General features: G+C 38.8%; 2 protein-coding genes across 2 annotated transcripts in view; one reads left to right on the forward strand and one right to left on the reverse strand.

Annotated features, from left to right (window-relative positions):
- Nucleotides 1–8178: 8178 nt before the first annotated feature.
- LOC139965296 (ciliary microtubule inner protein 1-like) lies at nucleotides 8179–21000 on the reverse strand. Its single transcript, XM_071967509.1, has 3 exons — nucleotides 20758–21000; nucleotides 12683–12764; nucleotides 8179–10889 (listed from the first exon to the last, which is right to left on the reverse strand). The coding sequence occupies exons 1-3, from the start codon at nucleotides 20820–20822 to the stop codon at nucleotides 10632–10634; spliced, it is 405 nt and encodes a 134-aa protein (XP_071823610.1). The 5' UTR covers nucleotides 20823–21000; the 3' UTR covers nucleotides 8179–10631.
- Nucleotides 21001–21396: 396 nt separating this feature from the next.
- Nucleotides 21397–25600, forward strand: part of LOC139965294 (uncharacterized) — a 102522-nt gene continuing 98318 nt past the window's right edge. Inside the window, exon 1 of the mRNA XM_071967508.1 lies at nucleotides 21397–22069. Within this exon, the coding sequence (XP_071823609.1) occupies nucleotides 22027–22069 (43 nt within the window). The 5' untranslated portion in view covers nucleotides 21397–22026. The remainder of the gene's footprint in view (nucleotides 22070–25600) is intronic.

Raw genomic sequence — 25600 nt, forward strand, 5'->3', positions numbered from 1 at the left:
GGCTGGTGTACGCGAAAAATGTATTTGTGTAGGCCACGGTGAATTGATATACCAGCTCTGAACGGGTGCGCTTGGGTGGGGAGAGTCAGCGCGGCCCCATTTGTATAATTATGTCACGACGCCCCGACCCCTCCCCCTCTTTACCTGAGGCTTCATTTTTGTTTAAGTATATGATGAGATGAGAATACGCTATTCTTTATCTCATAATTTCCCGGGTCCGTCCATATTTTTCTTGGCCTCTTATTTGAACTGGGCTAAACATGTGCCCTCTCGCTAGGTCCGAGGCGCCACAACTACACTACGGTAGGTTGAAGGCGCACATTTCATATTGTTCGCGAAAGGTGCTATAGTTTGATCCGAGGCGCCAGATGTGCCGCAATTCAAGGTCCGGCATTGCTGGTTGGATCACTGGGCCGCTAGCAATTTAAAGCCCAGTTCGCCACGGATCCAAGGGTAATGTGCTTTTTTTTCAGGGTCAGGGCGGGGTCCCGATCGAAAACAGAAAACTTGCAATCAAGTCCTACATCTTGTTTTCTAGGTAACATTTTAGGTTGAAATATTATACTAAAACTGAGCGTTAAAAGCAAACATGTGTGATGTCATAATATATGAAAAGGCGTAGATTGACAAAGTTGTGCTTCTCAGAAATTGCATCTGATTTTTTAATTCCAAAATTTGGTTGCAAACTTGCAATAGCATAGGAACTTAAGGGTCAGTGGAGGTGGGGTTGAGAAAACAGGGCGTGCGTAACTTCCCCGGTAAACATTTAGTTTTGTAAATGCTACGGTGGCGCAGATGGGACTTTGGAAAGTTCAATGTTTTGTCTCGATATTTTTTCGGAATGAAAACTTGTTCATCGAATTGGGCAACCGTATATATCTCAATTTTTACTTTTTGTTTCAAAACTATGTGCTGCCTCCACAATTTCGAACGATTTTCAAAAGTTTGCCCACGTGTTCTCTTAAAATGTCTACTGTTTTCTCAATTTTTTCACTTTTTCTCAAAACAGTTTGAAAGATGCAAAGTTACTAACAAGCTGAAAATGCAGCTTTCAGTTATACGTGAGCAGTGTTCACTACGGTCACAATGAAGTAGTTGATCTTTTCCTGTGACGAAAAGAAGCCAATTAACTGGGCATGGTTACGCAGGCTAGGGGCAATAATCCAAATAGCCCCGATTCTTATACGCAAAGCATGCACACGTCTAGCAGGCATGCTTGCATTGAGTCCGCACCGTCATACTCGTATTCTCTATCATTGTTGTCTATACGGTACTCATGGATGGGTACTCGCACTCGATCATGTTTGGGAATCTAGTGACTAGGTACTCATGCTTAGGGCCTTTTGCTCGTACTCATACCAAGGGGGAGGGTCATACTTGTACTTGAACTCGTGATGATTTACTCGTGGCATTTTGGGAATTTAGTCTAGATACCAGTGTAAGACTATGTACGCGTGCGTACTCATGCTTTGGGCCCTGTACTCGTACTCATTCCGAAGAGAATTGTAATTGTACTCACGGAAGTCATACTGTTGTACTCGTAGTAGGCTATAAGTTTACAATATTTCTCGCTTTTCGAGCTTTGTACACTGATACTCGCACACGTGTACTCATACACAAAGAGAACATTATGCTTGTACTCGTATTCTTGTTGTTTATATGTATACTACATGACTGGTGATATAGGTCTAGGATCTATAGTGACGTTCGTTTAAAAAAAAAAAAAGCAAAAACGCTTACATTATACCTTAACAGCTGCCAGTATGACACAAATAACAAACTTGTGATGACAAGAAAGAATTACGTTACAAACAGCTATCAGCTGCTTTAATGCAAATGCTGTCTCCCCCCCCCCTTTTTATACTGACTCAATATATCCCTTTAAGGAAAGGCACGTGCCGCACCCTAGCACGGAAGTTGCATACATGGATGTTGTCACGTAACCACAATCATTTATTGTGTCTGTTACTTCATGATGCCAGTGTCGACCAGACCGGTCCCTCAATGTTGTAAATTTCAACAAATACCACCCCTTTTATAACCAAATTGAGCGACTAGATTTCTGTACTAATTAATGTCAATTCCGTCAAAGTGATATTGTCAAATACAATGTTCTAGTGGGTATAACTATGAATGCAAACAGTTAAGCGAATGACTGACTGCACGGAAGAAAAATGATAAAATCAAGAAACATCTAAAAGACATGTTTTGAAATTTTACTTTAATTCAATTCGGTCGGTAGTGAAATGTAGTGGCGTGATTCGTTAATACTGAATGACCTACGGTCCACCCCCCCCCCCCTCCTCCACTATCATGACCGTTTGATTTTCTCGTCAGAAAAATTAACTTGTCAATGTTTGTGTCTCAAATCTAGCGAACTAAACAGTATAAAATCTTTCAACATTACGGTAATTTAATAGACATCATATTCCACGGGCCATTAACTGATCCTGGGCATGCAGTCCCTGACCCCCCCCCCCACCTCCCCATCTCTATTGGTCTCTTCAGACCTGGAGGTGTATTGAAGTATGAATGGTAGCCTACGTGTTCAGACTGTGCAACTCAATCCTCATAGCATTTTGTACGGCGAAGAATATGAAGTTCTCAAATTTGATGATATTTTGTGAGTGCATCTGCCAACAACAGAGCTAATTATGTCATGCATCATGGCAATTGAGCTGTTCTCTTAATATTTTTCTTGATAATATTTAAATCAAATATATAGTAAAAGAGGAAAGTAATATTTCTAGCAAAATATTATTTATTTTCCTCTTTCAAATAAGGGTTACGTTATGTACCGTCGAAATATTTCAATCAAATGTTTGTTGTGCCTGATGGAGAATCGGTGGAGGGATAGGAGTACGGTGAGGAGTTATAAGCGTGGAACGCTATGAAGAGTGAGGGGGGGGGGGGTGAAGGTGCTTGTGAGATTGACGTATTAAGAAGAAAGAGAATGAGAGAAAATTGAACGGGTGAGATTTATTTCTGCTAATTTTCCATTGAACTCTTTCCTATCGCCAAGTTGATTGTTGCAGAAGAGGAGAACGTAGCCGGGGGGGGGGGGGGGGGAGAGCAGCGGCGGCGATCGCTCCCCCTCCCTTTGAGTACCCCGAAAAATAAAATTTAAACTATAAGCAGGACATATCATTAAAGACCTCTTTTCAGATTGAAGGAAGCTAAGCGACCCTTCTCAATATTTTCCCTGAAAGTTCGTCCTCTACGTAATACAGTTTTCATATTATTGTTTATTTCCTGCAACGTGGGAGGCATTTTGGGCAAACTTTTTCTTTGTACATCTTGGCGCTCCGTTAAGTGTAATAATGCTGTCTTTGTGAGAAGTTCCCCTTTTGGATTCTCCTCCCCCCCCCCCCCACCCTTTCAAAACTTTCTGGCTACTTCCCTGGAACTCGCTATCTTGATATGATATACACTCACCGTTATAATGTAATACGTCCGCTGGTTTACTTACACAAAATGATTCCTCCGCATCTTGTATAGTTGTGTTTGTACACAGGTCGCTTGCTTCCCTGAATGTTAAGTTGCTTATCCGCTCATTGTTCTAAAGTACACATTTACTTCCAATTGGAATCAGGTCATAGTCTTTATGTGTTTGTTGTCTGTCTGCCTTCTCTGCATGCCTGGTATAGTTGGGCCATATAAATAATATATAGATATATACAGTATATCGCACCTGAAAAAAAAAACACGTTAAATACATCATTATCTATCTTGCTCTTATTTCTTTTTGCTCTCATTTCTCGGCCATGATGTAAATGATTTTAGCCTTTGTAGGTCAAGAGAATTGTATCAATTTATAAAACACAATATGAACGCATCTATATAGGAGCGTTAACCTGAATTTCCTGAACCATTGTAGATCTATATAATTATGTAGCAGCGATAACATGAATTTCCTGAACCATTGTGATCTATATAACTATATAGCAATGATAACATGAATTTCCTGAACCATTGTGATAGATAACTATGTAGCAGCGATAACATGAATTTCCGGAACCATTGTGATCTATATAACTATATAGCAGCGATAACATGAATTTCCTGAACCATTGTGGATCTATATAACTAACAGATTGATAGTCATTGTCAACTCCACTGAAAACGAGGATAGATGTTTACTTGGGCGAGGGGAAGGGAAAAAAGAGGAGGGAGGAGGGTCGAAGTGAGAGTGAGGCGGGGGAGTAAGGGACAACGAGGGGTGAGTAAAACTCATTCTTCATGCATCTATGCAATAAATTTAACCCCCCCCCCCAGAGAGAACAATCCACTCGTCCGTGTGTCAGATGTATATAATGACAAACAAGCCCAACATTCAATGACTTCAGTCCAAAACACCAAATAAAAAATTGTGTATTACTTATGAATAAACAAATAATATAAATAAGCTATAAGTATTACAGTATATATTCACAAGTTATTGCATCATATCCAAACATTTAAAGATTTGGCGCGTCACAGACACCACAGTTTTATCACTGTCTGAAGTACACGCAGACGCGGTTCACAACTGTGTATCTTTTTGTTTAGGTAAACATTTGAATTACTCCTGTGAATTTCACAATCACAATTTGAATACCCGTATAGCCTGAGTCACAGTTTCTCTTCACTAAACTAACAACATACCGACATGTCGTACGTATACACACGTCAGGACTTCAAATATTGGCATTTGCGCTATCATATGCAGGGTTTATCTTTTATGGAGTTCGATGTACTATTAAGGAAGGCATCTCTCGATCCCTACCACTGCCCCTAAAATAGTGACGGGTAAGAGATAGAACTAAGCGGGTGTACACAACCGAAAGTAAAGGCATTCTATGTGTGTGATCTTCATATCGCTTGCACGGCACACGATTTTCTTATGATAATGGCACCAACCACACAGTAAACCATAACTTTGCATGTTATCAGGGAGGGGGAGGGTGACCCTATTAAAAAAGTTAAGATTTTTAATTGTGCTTTCTGAAGCATATTTGGCTTACTTAGAAGTTAGGTCTATAATTAGGGATATATCCCCTCGACCCCACCCACCCACGCACACAACCACCACCACGGATCCCCTAGTACTTTGTAACTTTTGAGCATGACTTTTGAGCACCAAGATATTGATCTACACAAACTTTATGAAAGAGTGTTTCCCTGTTCTCAGAATCTGCGGACAATGTAGTAGAGGCTTTGGTTAGTTAAATGCGTTGTAATACTTCTGGTTTTTAACCATAGGTTTGTTCGTCTCTTGCTGTGAGGATATACACTTGAGCAAGCACATTGTACCGTGTGTTTGACTGTTTGTTTGTTCTCACAGTTTTTAACATTAGCTTTTTGAATTTCATTTCTTTAGTCGAGAGTCCCTTGTCGATATAGGCCTATATAACTAACGCACACTATAGTATGCGGCAGGTATGCATCAACCAAGGGTCTCAGTAATATGCTCGGGGTTCTCAGGCCATAGGAAGAACGTAGAAGATTCAGAATTAGCGTATCACCGGTATTTTACCCCGGGGTCCGTAGGCCCCGCGGACACTGAGAGTAAATGGGTACGCTGAGTGGATCCGCGACAAACGATATCCAAACAATCAGAGTAAATCTGAAAATACATGATTTTAGGGCGAAAGAACGACACTTTCTTGACCCCATCTCCCTATTTTTGGGGGTCCTTGAACATTTCATTATTGTTCCCATAGTCCCGTGGATGAAAGAAAAAAGAGGTTATCACAGGGATGGCATGACAGCCTACGCGGCGGAAATGTCACAGTTCGAGATAGTCTGGTTCATTACGTACACCAAACATCAACACCTCAGTCGAATCCTTAGGATTGGTATATACCGACTCGATAATAGACATAGGCCTATAGTCGGTCTAAAAACATGTTGCATACTGCAATCATCAGGGCTGAAATTTATACTTTATAGAGTGTAACGGCTAAGGCTACACTACCGGTGACCGGACAATTCCCACCTGGACAGTTCCCACCCCAGATCCCCCCCCCCCCCTGGACAATTCCCATTTCGACTCTCCACCGGACAATTACCCCCGGACAGTTACCCTCCCGGACAATTTCCCCCGGAAAATTTCTCCGGACAATTGGCCCACAGATAATTGTCAATCGGGAGCACCCAAATACTACCAAGTTCTTATAGTATTAACACTTTTGAAACAGCCTGAAAAATAATACTTCATATCGTTGTAGAACATGTGAATAATGCATTAGATTGACTCTTGTCACTCTCTTCGGGGAAGTTGGACCATATATGTATATATAGGAATGTCACGTTAGTCATGAAACTGCGCCAAACTGCATTAAAAAGTGAGTGCATGCGTGAGAAAGACGCTTCCGGAAAACCAAACAAAAGGATGGCACGTATTAAGCTGTTTATGTACCCCATAGAACATTCAAGAAGCTAAAGCAGAGACGTAAGACGTAAACGTGGAGATCACGTTTTTCTTCCAAAAATGCCGACGTATTGGCTCAATTTTTGAAAGTGCAAGGTTTTTTTTTATTTTATTTTATTTTTTTTTAATTAATAGGCATGTTCTTTTCAGTTGACTAGAGCGATAATCACATATTTTTGTTTTGTATGGATAAAGACACATTTTCGATTAAGCTATCAAAGCGCGATGAGCGGGAAATCCATGGAGTGGGTTTCTTCGATAAAAGAATTTTTAGTTTTGTAGATAATACGGTAGCCAATATGGGACATTGAAAATTTGACTATTTCATGTTCAAGTTTATAAACTGTTTTTTTTTCTAAACTTGAATTTTAACGATGTTTTATCAAGATTACGACTATACTGAAATCAACATTTTAACATTATGTCGCAATTTCGACAAAAAAAAAAAAAAAAAAAATAGAAATGTATTATGAACTATATGAAACGAATAATGGATCATTTGACACTCAAATTGCTATTACAAAGGAGACAGTTGAATGATTTAGCACTGCCATGGAGTGCATCCTTAGTTGAAAATATGAGGTGGCAACAGCATGCACGCAGAACTATGATCACCCCTCCCCGCACCCCTCCCCCCCCCCCGTCCCGACGCAGCCTATGACAATGAAAGTACATTAGCAAGTTTCATTTCAAACGATTCTAAAAATTTGAAAATTTGTTGGACGGATAGATGTAGAGGAAACGATGTAGAGGAAACGACGTCCCTGCACCACTCCCATCTTTATAATTTCATAATTCCTGCTGCAATTTTAGTGAACTAAATGTAACAGATGATTATAGTCAGATGCTATTGGGCCCCCCCCCCCTCCCTAGTATATGGTGTACCAGCAAATATTGTGATAAACTTCAAGGCAAATTGCACCTTTGATAATTAACGTCTGACATCCCCGTTATTCAAAACCACAAGAATAAATTTAATTTATACCAGGAATAGGGTGATTAATTAACACAATTTGCGTCACCAATCATGTTTTTGGTAGGCCTTGCATTGAGTCATAAGAGAATCTAGGGCTTCATGTTGAGCTGATTTACCTCTACATACACAAACATTGTTGCTTACAATGCTCAATGCTGTATTAAGAATGCATCGGGTGCACGTGTAAACAGCCGACCTAGTACTAGAAAGAGCATTTTGGTTGACAGGTAAGCAAAGCCATTCATCACCCCCGGATTAAGATAATTCATCAGCATATTTTCTTTAGTAGCATTGTCTTAGAACACGTTCCTTATTCAGCAGTCATAAGTTAATTTTTTACTACCCTGTTAACGATCATACTAGGATTTATCAATTTTAAGTACCATTGCATTCGGTTATCATGCTTTGCTAAACGTGCACTCCAGTGGCGTTGCAAGAGAGGGCGGGGATGGGTGGAGGGACCCTACCCTCCCCCATAGAAATCTCTGAGGGACACAATTATTTTCTATTTACCTCATAATATGTCAAAGTTTTGCCCGTTGTCCAAATTTTTGTGGGAAAAATGAATTTTGGAATTAAAGAATTTGAAATTATGACATAAAAAGTTTTTTTATGTTGACAAAAAGTTCACAATTGAAAGTAAGAAAAGACAAAGGATTGCCACTTTTCTATACCCTGTGCATGTTTTTAAATCTTCCTATGGCACTGGCATTGAAAGTCTCACCATCTCATTGAAACTTTATATAAAAGCTGACAACAGCTATAAATAGGTAGAAGTCACTTGAAATAATACAATTTATCAGGAATTTCTTTTTTATTCACTATCATTACAACTCACTTGCATTCATAAACGTTTGGTCTGAGTGAAAGTCAAATATTCTGTGCTGACTCAAACAATTGCCCTTGAAACTTACATATATAATAGCGACAACAATAGTGAATTCTCCCCCCCCCCCTCCCCACCAAAAAAAAGGTGTTTTTAATGGAAAAATTAAATAAACTAAAAGAGAAATGAAAGAAAAGACAACATTGCGCAACTTACTATTAATAATCATTTCAATTATGTGCATTTGTATTGAGGAACCGCTTCATGTGACATTTTCTAAAAAACATGTGAATACAATCCTCAATGTGTTTACATTCAGTCCTCAAAAGGTTATCACATTATGTATTCCAGTCGAACTAAAGCAACAAGGCACACAATATAACTTTACTGGATTTTTCTGACCTCCCATCCTCTCACCACACCATCCAAAAGTTTTACAAATACAGTTGAACACACCATCAGTTGTTATTGCAAGTGCAGCTAACTTGAACTAAGGCAGAGCTTGTTTCCATGTGTGTACAGTCCACAATAAGCAGGAAGCTGAATTTTATAAAATTCTCAACAATATCGATGACTAAGGTTTCATGATTGTACTGGGATCTATAAAAGTTAAGATATCAAAGGCTTGTTCTGGAGGATAAATTTGATTGCTTAACTAAAATTGTTAGCGATTTAGTGCAACTTAATAAGGTCAATGACACATCCTCACACAGTAGTTTGGATGACAAAGATATGTTTTTTTTTCTTTGGTGATATTTTATTAATGCATTTGGCACAGCATAGAGAATGCTGTCATCATTTGCAACTGCACAGGTAACATATATTGTCCACAGAGAAAAAATGAATCATATTTCTAAAAAACATCAATAAAAAAAAAATCATTTTTGATGGAATGTTTAACATGTATCAGATGTATCCAGAATAAACGAAGATGAAGGTTATAGAGGAAAGTCAAACTTTTTTAAAAACATTTGATAAACATTGATGATATCACATGTACTGCTCACTGTGTTTAAGCCAATCAAAGTCTGCCAGGTTCTACTGGTACTTACTCTAGCTAGCACAGACGATGCTAGGCTATACCAGACGTCCCGCATCTTTAATAAAAGTTTAATACGTTCTTAAAGGGATACAGACTGACAAAGAAATGTTAAACTCTATAGAACCATAATGGGTTCCTGTCGTAAAGATGATGATTTTTAAAGCAGGTCTAAAAAGACCTCTGATGTAAAGATGATACTTAGGAAAATACTGGGATTTTATATACAAATTTCCTGAGAAGATAAGACAGAGAGAATCTTTAGTTGACACGGAAGAGCGAGTGATTTTTTAAAGATGTGGAAGAAATAATGCAAAGTTAAATATTTACTTAAAAAAGATAACATAGTCTCATTCACTGTCATACAAACCTATCATCGCCTGGGATCAATTTCATATGTTGCAAATATAACGTAAAAGCATTGCAGAACTAATCAAAACAGCTACTTCGGAAACACATTGATTTAAAATGTTTCCACATTATTAAAATGATAACTTTCTTATTTTGATAGATCTACAATTACAATATATCCATTACATATCTAATTAAATCACATATATTGTCTTCTATAATCGAGTATTATATAAATATTTATTTTGTTTTTGACTTTTCATCCATAATCACATTATATACAACTTGTCCTTCTTTCTGTTTACAAAATCTTTGAAATAAACTGAGTAGAACTGGAACAAATTGAAACAAAATTGGTTAAAAGTACAAAAGTTTTACCATAAAAAGGAGTTTCATGGCTGTTGAACATATATTTAGGGATACTATACTGCATTTACTGCTATAAAACAAGGTCTTATTTGAATAGTGATTTCTTTTTGCCAGTTTGCAAAGTGGCTTTCTCTACAAAACTTTATGTCGATGATTTTTTCTCTTATTGTTAACTGAGAGGAAGAAGAAAATCAAATCAAATAAAAATAGACAACAAACAAATACAAACAATTTTTTTTATATGTATAAAAATTATTAATAAATTAAAAAAAATTAATTTCCTGGGAACCAACTTGAACCTTCACTCAGGCAGTACTATCCGTATCCTTTCGGTAAGTTCATCTTAGCGTTAGATTCATTGGGGTGTATGTAATTAAACAATAAATATACTCTAAATTTCAAGGTTGCCTCCTTTAAACTTTTGACATGATATAAATCACTTTGAGTTAGATAAAATGGTGAGGTTACAAATGGGATGTGGAAGGGAAGGGGTGGGGGAGGGAGGTGGGAGGGGAAAGCGATCTGACCAACTTGCAACCCTTTTGAAATGGGAGAAGTGGATGAGGATGGCATTCCAACTTACCACCCATCCACATCCACATTCTAATATTTTCCCACTGCCTCAAAATTGAAATTGAAATGGACCAGTCCGATGTAATTAATCGACCCCCTCAGGCGGCCAGTTGAGCTGCTTGACCAAACCTCCTTTTGGTCGGGCATATCTACCGTACCGCTCCAATGATAACTGAGGTTGAGATGAGCGCCACCCTACTTCGCAGGATGTGGTCCTAGGGTACGGCTGTGGTGATGGCAAGACTGTTATGTATCGGGATATAGGGGTGATAGGGGGCAGGGTTAGAGATGGAGGTAGCTCAATTTTCTTCACTTCCCTCTCCTGAAAGTCACCCTTCACCAACTGAGGAAAACGAAAAAAAATATGTATTTCATTTTTCTTTTCTGGGAATTTCATAAGTAACAGCACATGTGTTGGAGGTAAAAGGACAAAAAAAGGGAGGACGTTTAGAGCATTTTACTGGTTCCTGTTATTTGTTTGATTGCAAATTTGCAAATGAAAACTCAAGGAAGTCACAGTGAAACCTTGAACGTGTACAAAACATTCCTTTGAACAGTTGTTTCACATGTAGACCGTTTGTAGAAATGTAGGGCACCTTTGTTAGAGGTTACCACATGTGTTCATAATACCCGTCCACATTGAACTAGGGACGTCAATTGTTACATTCCTTACCAGCAATCCTCTATGACAACAAAAAAAATCCCCAATTCCCCTCCCCCCCCCCCCACTACATATATCGTACCCACACAGCTGCTGAGTTCCTTCCATTGACATTCAAGCAAAGTGCAAGTGAAAGGTTGTGTTGTGAAAGTCTTGTGAAAGGTTTGTGAAGTTCATCACCCTAATGAAGTTGTTTTTGAATCGGCTCTTAAAGTATAAAACATGAATTGATAGACCAAGTGCCACCAGCGAATATCATTTAATATGGAGGAAAGAGAGGGCGAGGCGGGTTAAAATACTCATGCTATCAAAGTTAATACGACAAAACCTTTTAAACTTGATATAACCCAGTCATTGTGATTCATAGTAGTACTAGGGGTTAGTATGCATTGCCACATGTAGATGTAAAAATTCACATAGCAGGGCAAGTTCAGGAATTTCATGTTATGCAGAGAGCAGGAAAGTCAGGGATGGTGTCAAGATGGGAGAAAAGCTATTACGTATTCAAGAGAATTGAACAATGCCATAATTTGCCAATGTACTTTATTGGACCATTCGTGCATAACAGCGCTTAAGACGTAATCAAATGAAGGTACAATGAGGCATCATTGATTGTAATGGAATTAATAGTCAACAATCAAGTAAAATAAATCCACATATGGTGTTAGTGTACTACACTGGGAACAGAGGGGATTGATTGGTAGTGAATGTCAGGGTAATGATTTACTCCAAACTCAGCCGAGCAAGATTTCATAAAGCATGTGGTAGGTAGGTCCATTATACGTTTACAGCATTGTGGCAGTTAAGCAGTTTGTAGCAATTTTGGGATCATTTTAGCGATAAAGCTTTGCAGAACGTCACCGATGATTCATGAGACCAATGCATTGTTCCGATCCTACTGGAGGAGTTATAATCAGTCTGGGTACAATGGCTTCTGCCACAGTCACATTTACTTGACATTGTCTCTAGGCATCGTACATTACTTGAACTGCTTTTTTGGCAACTTGCCAAGTTGTGTGTGTGTGTGTGTGTGTGTGTGTGTGTGTGTGTGGGTGGGGGGTTAAGATACAGTAAGGTCATGTAACTGGAACATAGTAAGCGATAATCTGTACTGCTAGTAAAGGCTGCTGCTTGAAAGGGGAGTGCAGACGAACTTTATCGATAAATGTCCTATGCAGATGTTCTCCTAATATACAGTTTTTCAGAACAGAAAAGATTCACAAATTCTTGGGCTGTACCTCATCCCTGCTGCCTCCAAGTAAACTCTCTCCAGAGTCCCGTCAAACCATAACCTAAACATTTAGACAGCTCTCTACAAAGTTTTCTTGGTGCTGACGACAGCTCTTTTTACTTTGACTTCTACACATATAAACTTGCATACATATGTTAGTAGGAAAGTTTGAGTTCAACTTTATAAAAAGGGCAAAGGCTCTTTGCCTATCACATTTACTGTACAATGTTTTATTGTAACTCACATCTTTGTAACTTGTACGCAGAAATCCCCACTCAGCGGGCCATTTGCGGGACGCATCGATCTCGTACTTTATGTGGTCCTTCCTGCAAAGTCAATTCAAATATTACATTGATACCATCAAAATAAATAACTCAAAAATATCATTGGTGCATGCTAGACTTCCAGGTGCCTGTACAACCTGTTAATGTCAATATCATATAAGCAAGCATCGGTTATTACATCGCATGCCATCATGTACCGTACGGTCCGTTAAAATTGCGCAGTATACCGCGGGATGCTAATGTAAACAACGACATGTCTCATGTAGATGTATAAAAAGCATGGAGGTCCAATTATGTCAAAACTCTCTTTTACATTAATAGTAATGGCGAATTGGGGCCTGCACCCCCGCCGCGCAGTGGCGGAGCGTCCATATGGTCAGGGGGGCGGATGCCCCCCTGACGGACTCAAATGGACTGCTGGCGCCTTTTTCAGCTCTTTACCACTTTTTACTTATTCTAGATTATTGACTTTTTTATTGCGCTCTCATCTACTTATTGACATTTGTCACATTTTGTTGGTGTAATTTGGCGATGACACCTTATTCTTCGTTTATCTGCAAATTAGCCAGGCCCGGAAAGGGTCATTTCCGGCGATCTAGGGATCGTATCTTTACTCAAAAATTTTATCTACGCTACACGCCAACCAGTGGTAGCGCTTCGCTTAGATAGTGTCGAAAGCGCCCCTTCAGACCATTCTCGCCACTCCTGACCAATACCCCTAGCTCCGCCACTGCCGCCGCGCCTCCGACGCCTGTATGTGTAGTGTTCGGTTTCGGAAATATCTGCTATTTTTTCATTTCCTTCAACCAAGTTTTATAATAGCCGTTATAACAGGTTTTAATATTTCTACACCAATAAATTAACTGTGTCTGAATTTTCGAAAATTTCTGACCAACATTCTACATTACACTTCCCTCTACTCGTGCAATTTTGACCGGTCGGTTAGGGGTTGAAGGAAGTTTTTTCTATATTGGTTGTCCATAGATGAAATTTTGTACAACATTATGGGGATGTTTTGAAGTGAGTTTATTCACGAGAAATGTGAATTTTCAAATTCTGAACAAATATGGGGCTTAAAACCTTGAAAAGTGGGGCTGACGGGTATTGTGGGCCGCGTTGTAGAATCACCTACAAAAGCAAAGACCCACAGGAGATGCGATCAGGTCGAACATGATGTGTGCTGGGTTGACAATCTTCAAAAAGGTTATGGATGGAAAAAAAAACCCATTAGGAAATACTTGGTTCTCGGGCAAAAAGTGTACATCTGGTTGGTCATTTCAATCCCAAGAAGTGCCGTTTCCGGTGATCTGGGTGGGTTTCAAAACAAGAAATTTTCTTGTACGCTGCGTGCCAACCGATGGTGGCGCTCCGCTTAGATAGTAATTCGCGCCCCCCGGGTTTGAAAATCCTGGATACGCGCCTGCTATATGTATATAGTACCGTATATTCAAACACGTATACCGCAAATTGCCACGAACAATGATAGTATGAATGTCACACACACAGTTTGGTGGACATTAGGATTTCATGATTAACGGTTAAATGCAGACATTTAATTCTTGGAATACGGGAGGTAGGTCTATAGCCTTCCAGACAGTTTGCAAATTTTAAAAGGTGACTATCCTGATAAAAACAAATAAAGGTACAAAGTAAAAGCAATATTGGATATTGTTTACATATGTAATACCTCGTACGACTATAGACTTCCAGACAGTTTGCATATTTGTTTTTAAAGATGAATACCTATTAAACCAATAAAGGTACAAGTTAAAGCCTGATAACAACTCAGTTAGGTGTTGTTCTCCTTTAATTACACTATAACATGTTAAAACTAACTGACATTTTACAAACACACCCTTGAGTCGAACGATTGATTCGTATTTACAGATCATAAAATTTAGGGGTGTGGTACCACCCACCCCCCCCCTCACACCCGTCCTCGCTCCCCACTCACACACACACTACAATCCAAAAAGATGAAATTATGTTAGGAAAACATTGCGAATTTAATAAAGTTGCAACGTAAAGTATAGGCCTACATAGCTTATAATTCAAATTTAAATTATATTCGTCAAGTGACGGAACATTGTTGGGTCCATTTTATCATGCGTGTATGGAGAAGGGAATCCATACAGCCATCGGCATTGCGTTCATTGCTTGATATGCTTGCGATGAAGAACTCCAAAGAATTAAGAAAAAATATCTTGCTACGTCACTTGGGAAATAGGCTAGTTTCAAAGCCCTGATGGGGGGGGGGGTACCGTGTTGTCTTTGTGTGATGTAATTGTGCTACAAGAAATAATTGATATATGGACATTCCCTTCGGTCTCTCAATCCTATGTTTTTTAACATAAATGAAACAGTCCTTCAAGTTACTTATAGAGACCAATATGTAGGGCCATGGAGGTAAACCTGCTGTTTTACTTCCATGATTGACATATTGGCATCATCAACAAACAACATGTTACAGGGAGTATGGCTATTAGCTAGTCCAATCAAGCGACAAAATATATAAACGTACAATCATACATGATCCACATCGATATGGGGCCACTGCGTTTCCATTTGGCATGTGTTTCCTCCAATATTTCTAACCGTAGGTGCGAGGCCATATATTTTATGATATCGCTAGTAATTTCAAAATAGAATATGCCTAGATGCAACTTACAAGGCATGGGAAGTGCCATTTCCAGCGATCTGGGAGGCATTTTCGGTCAAATTTTTCTTTTTACGCATTGCGCCAACACATGGTGGCGCTATGCTTAGATAGTTTGCCTACAAGATTCGCCCCTCCCTTGGCAAATTCCTCGATACGCGCCTGTCTAACCGTGTCACAATTGTTACCAAATATCTCCAAAAACGTCACAGACTTTCTACGAAAGTAGTTTTTACTTATTTCGAATTGAATTAGCTAGACGGACCGCATCCGTAATGAAAAAAAAAATAAAATATATATATATATACATACATATATATCTATATCTATACAAAATATCACGATGCGCGCGAACATTTTTGGGGATGAAAGTTGCTACGCGCCTGCACCCAAGCAAATGTCCCCCACCAATATTTGAAACAAATCGCCGCCCCTGTATACATCAATACGTGTTTTGTGTGGTAGCGTGTTCGATACATGTCATGTATCAGGTGCGTATCCAGGGGGGGGCGTTGGGGGCGCGCGCCCCCCGGGTAAGAAAAAGAGGAGAGAAAAAAAGAGAAGAAAAAAGAGGGGGAAAAAGAGGAGAAGGAGGAGAGGAAGGAAGGGAAAAGAAAAAGAAGAAAGATAAAAAAGGGAGAAAAGCCTGAGGGAGATAAGAAAAACGCCAAGACACCGGGAAGAGAAAGAGGAAGAGTGACATTATTACAGCGCTGATCTCTATTATATACACAGGGTAGCTAGTGACGGATCAAGGATTTCGGAAGGGGCGTGTGCCTCACCCTACCCCTTACACCGACAACTCAATTTTTGACGTTTCCATTTTCCCTCTCTCACTCGTGATCAATATACTATATATGGTCTACCATAACGTGTGTGTGTGTATATATGCCTTAAACAATTGTAGAATTGTGTTATGAAACCAACTGTGGCTGGTCTCGAACTCGACCGTGTCGTCGGGGAACATTACGCATTTCGGGAAGGGGGCGACTGCCCCCCCCCTTCAGCATATTTTTTTTTTATGATATTGCAATTTCAAAATTGAAAGTGTTCAGATGCAACTTACAAGGCATGGGAAGTATCATTTCCAGCGATCTGGGAGGCATTTCCGGCAAAATTTGCTTTTACGCTTCGCGCCAACAAATGGTCCTGGGTAGTGCCATTTCCAGTGACCTGGGAGGGATTTTCGGCCAAACTTTTCTTGTACGCTTCGCGCCAACTTATGGTGACGCAACACTTAGATACTTTGCCTACAGGCATCACCTCTCCCTTGGCAAATTCCTCGCTACGCGCCCGGTGTTCGAATTTGTAAAGCAAACAGCAGATATCACATCATATCAGTGAGCATGAAAATGGCGTTCCAGGATGAACAGCCTCAAAACTGTCCGACTTGCCCGAAAAAAATAACCAAAGATTTTCGCGCGCGAAGCGCGCGTTCAACATGTTGATGTCAATATCATATAAGCAAGCAGCGGTTGTTAGCCTACATTACATGCCATCGTGTACCGTACGGTCCATCGGGATGATAATGTAAACAACGAAATGTCTTATGCAGATGGAGAAAAAGCATGGAGGTCCAATTATGTCAAAACTGTATTTTACATTAGTCATGGAGAATTAGGGACTGCACCCCTCGCCTCTTACGCCTATGTGTGTAGTGTCCGGTTTCGGAGTTTTATAATAGCCGTTATAAGAGGTTTTAATATTTCTACACCAATAAATTAACTGAGTCTGAATTTTCGAAAATTTCTGACCATCATTCTTCATCACACTTCCCTCTACTCGTGCAATTTCAGAGCTCCCAACTGACCCGCAATTCGCGGGTTGGACCCGCATTCTAACACCCAAACCCGCTGACCCGCGAAAGCTTCCAAAAACCCACATTGTAATTGTCAAGTATACATAAAAAAAATTGCATTAAATTTTGACTTAGCAACCATCATTTCTTAAGCATTTAGCATAATAGAGTATAAAACCTCCTTAAGTTTACAGCATCATTTGAACCTCAAGTTAGCCTCTATTTCTTTTCATTGGGGCGAGCAGCGACATTTTCATGCCACGGGAAAGAATGAATTATCACCTACTATTCAATTTATTGATGTTACACACAAAAAAATGCATAGTTCTCAGAAAATTTTGGGTGTCAGAAGCCTTTCTTAGTGCCACCATTTTACATGTAGGCATCACCAGGATTCCAAAAAAATTCAAAAGGGGAGGAGGACACCCCCTCCCCTTATACCCCTCTCCCAGGACGACGATTCGTGGCATGGACCAGCTTTTGCCTTCTCAAGAGTTGGGAGCTATGCAATTTGGACCGGTCTGTTAGGGGTTGATGGAGGTTTTTCTATATTGGTTGTCCATAGATGAAATTTTGTGCGACATTATGGGTATTTTTTGAAGTGAGAATGTGAATTTTCAAATTCTGAACAAATAATGGGCTTGAAACCTTGAAAAGTGGGGCTGACGGATATTGTGGGCCGCGACGTAGAATCACCTACAGAAGCAATGATCCACAGGTCATGCGATGAGGTCGAACATGATTTGTGACTGGTGACAATATTCAAAAAGGTTATGGATGGAAAAAAAAAATTATTGGGAAATACTTCGTTCTCAGGCAAAAGTGTACATCTGGTTGGTCATTTCAAGGCCGAGAAGTACCATTTCCGGTGATCTGGGTGGTATCAAAACCAGAAATTTTCTTGTACGCTGCGCGCCAACCGATGGTGGCGCTCCGCTTAGATAGTAATTCGCGCCCCCCGGGTTAGAAAATCCTGGATACGCGCCTGATATATATACTGTAGTAACATCATCATAAAATGTTTCTAGCAGGCCTGGGCAAAATGGTCTATTTGTAGTCAAAACACACAACAAAAATTCAATCTTATCATAACATACCCTGCACTTTAAATGTCATCAGTATATTAGTCTCAAACTTGAGCATGCTAAATAGTTGCTAAAACTTTTCAAAGTTACATTCCTTTATTCGGAACCTCAAAATTGTTTTCCAATAATTGAGGTATACAGTACATGTTCATACATGGTGTCTTTACATCCTAGTGGGGAAAGAAACCTCTTAAGTTGGAGAATGGGTGACCATTATTTAACTGTTTAGCATATTTGGTGCCAAAACTGATGACCTTTCAGGTAAAAAACTGAGAATCATGATTAGCTCAAAGTCTCAAACTACTAAACTGAGCTTCTAAAGCTGAAATTGATTAGCAACAGTTGTACACAACACACTCATGTAAATGGACACCTGTGTACATCCTGCATCATGGCATTCCCATGCACAATTCTTGGCGAGAATCCAAGTGAAGTTCATCTGACCCCAAATGGGTACGTATGATCCAGAATGAAACTGGCATGATTAAAGACAAACATTTACAATGCACAACTTTGTGGTTGATACCTGATATGTTATAATGCCAAGCCTTCAATTTCTCAAACATGAGTAAAACCTCTTAGTTTAAACACCTACAGGTGTTACAAAGGCTAATGCACTACATCGCATTACATAGTACATGTGTGCACTATACATATATTTGTGGGTCTTTGCAATGTTGATATAAACTTTCTTGTCTTTAAAGACAAACGTGGATGACGTATTACAGATTGAAACGCAGACTGTGCTAGTGTGCTTTCGCATGAGATATGATGAAATGGTGAACTTAGCCTTTGTTTTGGACAATCCTGTTACAATATCTTACAAAAGATATTAAATATGTACATCCACCCCACTGTGGACAGAACTTAAAATGGCCATTCAATTACAGTTTACGCTGCCAAACTCCCCAAATCTGTTTGAGAGATACCCAAGTTTAAATGTCGTGTTTTGGAACCTACTAATCTCTCTTTGGGATTTCTTTTCGTACCTACGAAGTAGAAAGCATGCCGTTATAAGGTCATGATAAGAAGGTTCGATCCTTCAGATTCAGCATTGCAAAAACTAGTCTCCATTAAAGAAAAATAAACATTGTAATAGATATTTGCCCACCTGTACTATAAATGGTCTAGCGAAATCTAAAAAGAGGTGAGAGATGCAAAAGAGATCACACAGGTATGCACAATATGTGTTCTTCTTGTTAATTTGTCAGTGGGAGAGGGGGGGGGGGGGAGGGGGATTGTGCATCTACTACTAGAACACAGTAAATTTGGCCAAAATACCAATTCTACCCATACAAAATGTTTTGCAAATAGGTACATGCAAATCCTATTATCTGCAAAGATTAACATCATTTCACTTATTTATCTTCAGTTTTGGTCGCAATGATAATTCAATTTGAAGTGTCACACATTTAAACTCCATAATGAACTTGGTCTAAAAAATATATTATGTTGGTACTTTTGTTTAGTAAATAATCACACGCCTCCGTCCGTATAAGGAGTCTAGTAATATGCAGAGAAATGCCAAAAGTCCAATTTACCATGCTGTTGTGGCTACACCTTTGGTTCACTTATGCATAGGGAAAATCAATATGAGGAGAAATGCACAAATAAACTAAGTTCAATGAATTACGCTGTTGTGGCTACTTCATCAGGATGGTTCATGTTTTTGCCATTCCTTTTAAGAACGACCCATCATTACAATTACGAAGTGGATATATAGCCGTCAGACGGTCCCGATTCCAGTTCACTATTTAGCCGTCACTTCTGTCTGTCATGCGCAGTTATCAATTTTTCTAATTTTTTAATTTTTTAATTTTTTTTCATTTTTTTTTTCTTCCATTTTTCATTTTTTTGGTATGTTTTGAAGTGACGGCTAAAGTTAACTGGAATCGGGAACCATCTGACGGCTATATATCCACTGCCTTACAATTATTACTATGGGACGTAATTGAAACTAAAATTATGCACAGGGAAGTTCAATATGAGGAGAAATGCCAAAACGCAAACTCAAGTTCAATGCATTATGCTGTTATGGCTACAGCGTCAGGAGTGCGACAGTAATGCCAGCTATAGTGGTGTAACGGTATAGCCTCAGGGTTTTGTGGAATGTGTCTTTCCAAACAGTTCTCTCTGCTGTGGGAATGTTGACAGAAACACAGATATAACGTGCTTGCCAATGCGCCCAATTCAATAGCCTACATGTTTTGATCTCTAGGCTATCAAAACAAAAGCAAAGAACGGACACAATTCTTTGGTTTGAATTTTTTATTCCCTTGTGATTGGGAATGGGCCAAACTTTTACTGTATAGCTGTTAAATCTCCCATCCATTAAATAGTAGACTACTGAAGAAAGTCTACTACAGCCAGTATAAGCAAGTGCTTTCCATGAAACCATAGCCTATACTTAGGCCTAACAACGGCTTAAACTACTGTATGCGTAGCCTAGTAACAGTAACACTGACTGAACGTTTTAAGTAAAAATCTTGGTCTTACCAGATTTGATCCGTTGCAACGTAATTTGTGCCAGCAACCGCTTGACCCTGGCTTGGTCTATCCATAATTAATCAAATCCCCACAACGCGAATTAATCATATAAATTCTTATTCAATAAAGTACGTTTCTCTCGTTAGACTGATCTTTCGGCTAACAAATTGATACTAAATTACTATCGCACGATTCCATATACAACTGTACAGTACCACAGTGCACATGTCCAGTATATATGCTAGCATAAGAAACTATACATCCATTGCAATGTGTACGACGCTACGTAGTCGTCAAGGCAACAATACCATCAAAGGTCGCGCAGAGTATAATATGACAACAATTAATTAACTATAAATATACCATTTCATTGATGGGGGTATAGTGCCTTTATAAAGTCTTAAAGAACTAAGAAAGAATTAATTTACGTAGCCTAATTTCTTAATTTTCCTTAAGTCAATGATTAATTCAGTGTTGAAAATTATTCTCCGTAGAATCTGAAACAATTTCATGCAGTTTGGTCGAATTAAAGAAAGTGGTATAAGTAACACATTGCGGTTTACACGCTGTCTGTAACAAACCGACCTCTGTCTGCATAATGGTAGGGTCTTGTCTGGTTCTTGTCTCGTGTTCACATTTACATTTTCGCCGCAACCGCTAGATCTGTCTAGTCTATGGAATTCTGGAAAGGAACTCCGTATTGTGTCAACCGCCCACCATTTCTAGCCTAACATTTTCCAAGTGAAAAAGGAATCCATTTCTTGTAAGTTTGTAATTTGCTTATGAGATGATCGTGGGGAAGTGTTTTGTCATCTGAATTCTTTAGGATAGGATTTTCTATCGTCAACCTTCTAATTTGGTCTAACGGAACCATGCAATTCGGCTCTAAATCGGGAATAATCGGATTAAAATTGGCACGTTTAGGAGGAAAGTTGTCACTTTTGTAACGTTATATTCAGGGGGCTTTAATTTATAGTGATAAGACGGTTACATTCAGGAATACTGTTACTGTTATTGTGCGCTCGCAATAGGCCCAGCAGGCCTAATACTTCAGTTTTGCCGACATAATTGACATTACGCGAGTGCTGGGATAGCCTAGGCCTACACCGGAGCGGTATATGTGATATCCGTTCAAAGATGGTTTTGTAACTCCAATCGTAGTAACAAAGATATCACGATGAAGGATTTAACTTGTAGATATGTTTCAAATGCACAGTAGTTTACACTTCAACTCGTCGCTTATGTCGGCGAAATCAATCAGGTGTGGCACGGGCGAGTATGGAACGCCACACCGAGTGTTTTCTTTGCATCAGTATTTTTGGTAAGTTTGTTCTCATTTTAATGACTAAGTTAGCCATAGGCCTAGTGAAAGTTAGGACTGCCTTTAAATCAGCTTAGCCCTATCCAAGGCTTTTGGTAGTCATTGCCTAGTCTTTGTCTAAACAAGCCAACCCGGCAGTACCAATGACCTGTTACTAGTTAGACTATTTGCGATGAAATTGTTAGAGATCGATGCAAGCCCACTTTTAACCGAGAAAAACTGGACTAAGGTGATGATATCAGGCCGATAGGGCCAACATTACATGAACGCCAAGATGCTACCCTACTACTTACTAGTAGTATAGTCAGTATTGCGAAGTTCGCCATACTGCGAAGATCGGCCACCCTTAAGAAGTACACGATTTCACCATGAAAATCTACAGGAAGAGTCAAATTTCACCAAAAAGTACGAAGCTACAGTTATTTTCTCTCCAAAATGACCCGTGTGCAAGAAATTACTTACATATTTGTCAATAAAATGACGAAGATCTATGAAGTCTGTTATAATTACTGAAAAAGCAACTGCGCCCCCAATTTTATCACCTTCGCCACACTGTGGGTTGCGCGGCCGAACTTCGCAATACTCTAGCAAGAAATACCAGTTCCACAATCACGAAGAATCTTCTTGGAAAACAACGTGAAAACAGTTTGCAGGAAAGAAAGTTTGGCCGTGTATCGTACTATGACAAAATTCTCCCACCATATGAAGTATATTTTCAAATGATTTATACCAGAAGATTTAGTTTTGGGGTGTTTTAAGTCTTAAGTGGCCGAACTTCGAAGTCACCATCCTACTAGTTCCATGACTATGCAGCTTGGCCTATTTTTTAATGGCATTTTAGAGTTTGTATGGGGTAGTTGCTTACGCCTAGGCCTATGTGGTATCTTCCCGTATGCACTGCCTATTAGTTATGACACACTTGCAGAAAAACCTGATTTTACCATAGCAACACACTAAACCAACTTGAAGTGTGCTAGCTTCGCTCAGAATATGTTTCCTGATCAAACTGAGCGTAGACGTTTGTGTAAATTTGCCGCAAGTTAGGCCCAAATCATCACTACTAAAGTAACTTCTTTTGTGTTAGCTTACTAATAGTAACAGTACATCTGGACTGGTAGAATTTTATTTTGTTTGTGTCCAATGTACTGTAATAAATACTAATGCAAACTTGAGATGAATCATATATATAATTTCAAGATCTTTCTTATTGTACTTTAAATATTTGCATTAAGACAAAGTATATTATTTCAACTCATTTAAGATCATCCCAGTGAATTCTGAACCCATTTTGCTCTTTGTAAGTTTTTTGGGAAACTACTGACACAGAAATTGCCTAGAGTTTTGTACAAATGTTGTCAAAGCACGAAAACTGTAGATGTGCTTGTTGGTAACATATATTGCGAAGGCCAGGTATGTAGAAATATGAGAAATTCTTAACATGAGTAAACTTTGCCAGTTTACAGTCTTTAAGTGTGTCATAATTGGAACCGCACACCATGCTACTGTGTTAGACATATGAAGCTGGACTGATAGATATTGTACCTGCTTGTTTGAAAGTCAAATTGTATCCTCCCATTTTGGAATGCAATTTTAATCAAGCCTATATACCTAGCTCCCAGACAAACACTTGGCTAAAAATTACTAAGCTATAGGATTAGGCCTATCTTAGTGAAACAAGTAATCAACAGTTAATATAATCCTGAAGGACTTAAATGAATAATTTAATCCATTTATTGGAATTATGCTATAAGCTCTAAATATGTGATGTTATGGAAATTGCATCTTCGAGCGTTTTGACTGTATGGGTTTATTTCAGTATGAATGCGTATCAGATCTTTCGTTACTTGTTATCCAGAGTTAACAGTCTACCATCTTTGAAGTACTACAGTGCCAAGTAATATGCAGCAAACATGTATTGTGTGCATGGTACTGTATATAGTAGCCTGAGGAATCATATCTAATTGTACTTACACATACTGACACAGCTATGTGGACTCTATAGGATAATTGTTATTAATAACAAAAACAACAACAATCTTAAAAAGAACTTACACCATACTTACTTAGAGACCATTGATACTGTAAATTTAACAGTCTGATCCTAAGTGTCTGTGTAGGGTCAGATGATAACACTGAGACTGCAGTCGCAGTGCCAATTAGTAAAGGTTATTCACAAACTGCCAAAGTTGGTAAATAACGTCCAAGGACTGTGAGTGACATCCATCTCATGTTTGAGACAACAAATTGTCCAACATTACAATGTATGTTGCAATGTTTTCCCCTCAACTTCTAATTGTGATGTAAATCAGGACATTTTCAATGGAAATGCATTCGAAGCATAAGAAATAGGCCTTGGTGAATTGCTGTCACAGAATACCTCACCGTTACCCCTCAATGCATTATAATATACTTTATGGTATCTTATCATTGACATGACATGCACAAATTAATGTAGCATTTTGGAGGCTCTGAATTTTACGTATTGTTATTAAAGTAAACACTGTGGTTTCTGTGCACAAAAACTACATGTTTGCACTGGTATATAGCAAGTTGCCCATTTGGCATAGCATTTTGCGATGTGATAAGTTGGATAAATTATTCCTGTGACATGAGGGATCTAGGCCTAGCCCTCAGTTTCTATGTGTATATATATGCCAAGGACATCATTCATGAGCAAGCCTAAGTACTTTGACAATATTGTTAATAGACATTTAAATTATAGTATGTGCTAGCCTGGACCTACTTGCAAATTACGCAACTATTTTCGAAAGCATGTGTTAACGTTATGAATCTAACTGAAACTTTCCATTATCCAATATTCGAGGGAATAATAAAAATTAAATATCTTCAAAATATGATGGATTACAGTTTTTTTTTTAGATTTGAGAACAACAAACAGGTTTGCATCGAGACAAATACAGTATTGGCAGTTTATATCGACTATCTGATTTACTTTACCGATATCAGTAACATTCGATTTGATAAACCACATCCGAATAGGGTGCAGTGAATAACTTACCCACTATCATATTGCAATGCTATATAAAGTAGTTCCTATGCAGTTGTAGTCGTAATGTGTATAGCATTTTTTTTTACACAGGAACCACATGCTATACTTTATAAGTAACAAAGTTCAGCGACTTCAAATCTGCTACATAAAATTTGAAATCTAAACTTTTCCCTTGGCTGAAAAATTGTTAAAAAAAAGTCGTAAAAATCGTAATAAAAAAAAAATTGTTTTATGTTATATAGGAGCTGTCGAGTTTTATTTGGTGGAGACAATTAAATTATTTAAATTAATTTGGAGAAAGAAAAACTGGGGCAGGAACAAAGTTATATGATAGTAATAGTGTCCGCTCTGCTGCCCAGTTGGTTGGGAGAAACAGAATTAGGTTAGGATTGTATAAGTTACCAGAAAACAGTCGCTGCTAATTAATATTAAAGGCAGGCTCTTTCCTTTCCAGTGTCAGCAAAACAATCAGATGAGTATTACTGTTATTCCGTGACATGTATTTATGTGTAAAAAAATAT

The sequence above is a fragment of the Apostichopus japonicus genome, chromosome 3, assembly GCF_037975245.1.
Source record: "Apostichopus japonicus isolate 1M-3 chromosome 3, ASM3797524v1, whole genome shotgun sequence".
Taxonomy (NCBI): domain Eukaryota; kingdom Metazoa; phylum Echinodermata; class Holothuroidea; order Aspidochirotida; family Stichopodidae; genus Apostichopus; species Apostichopus japonicus.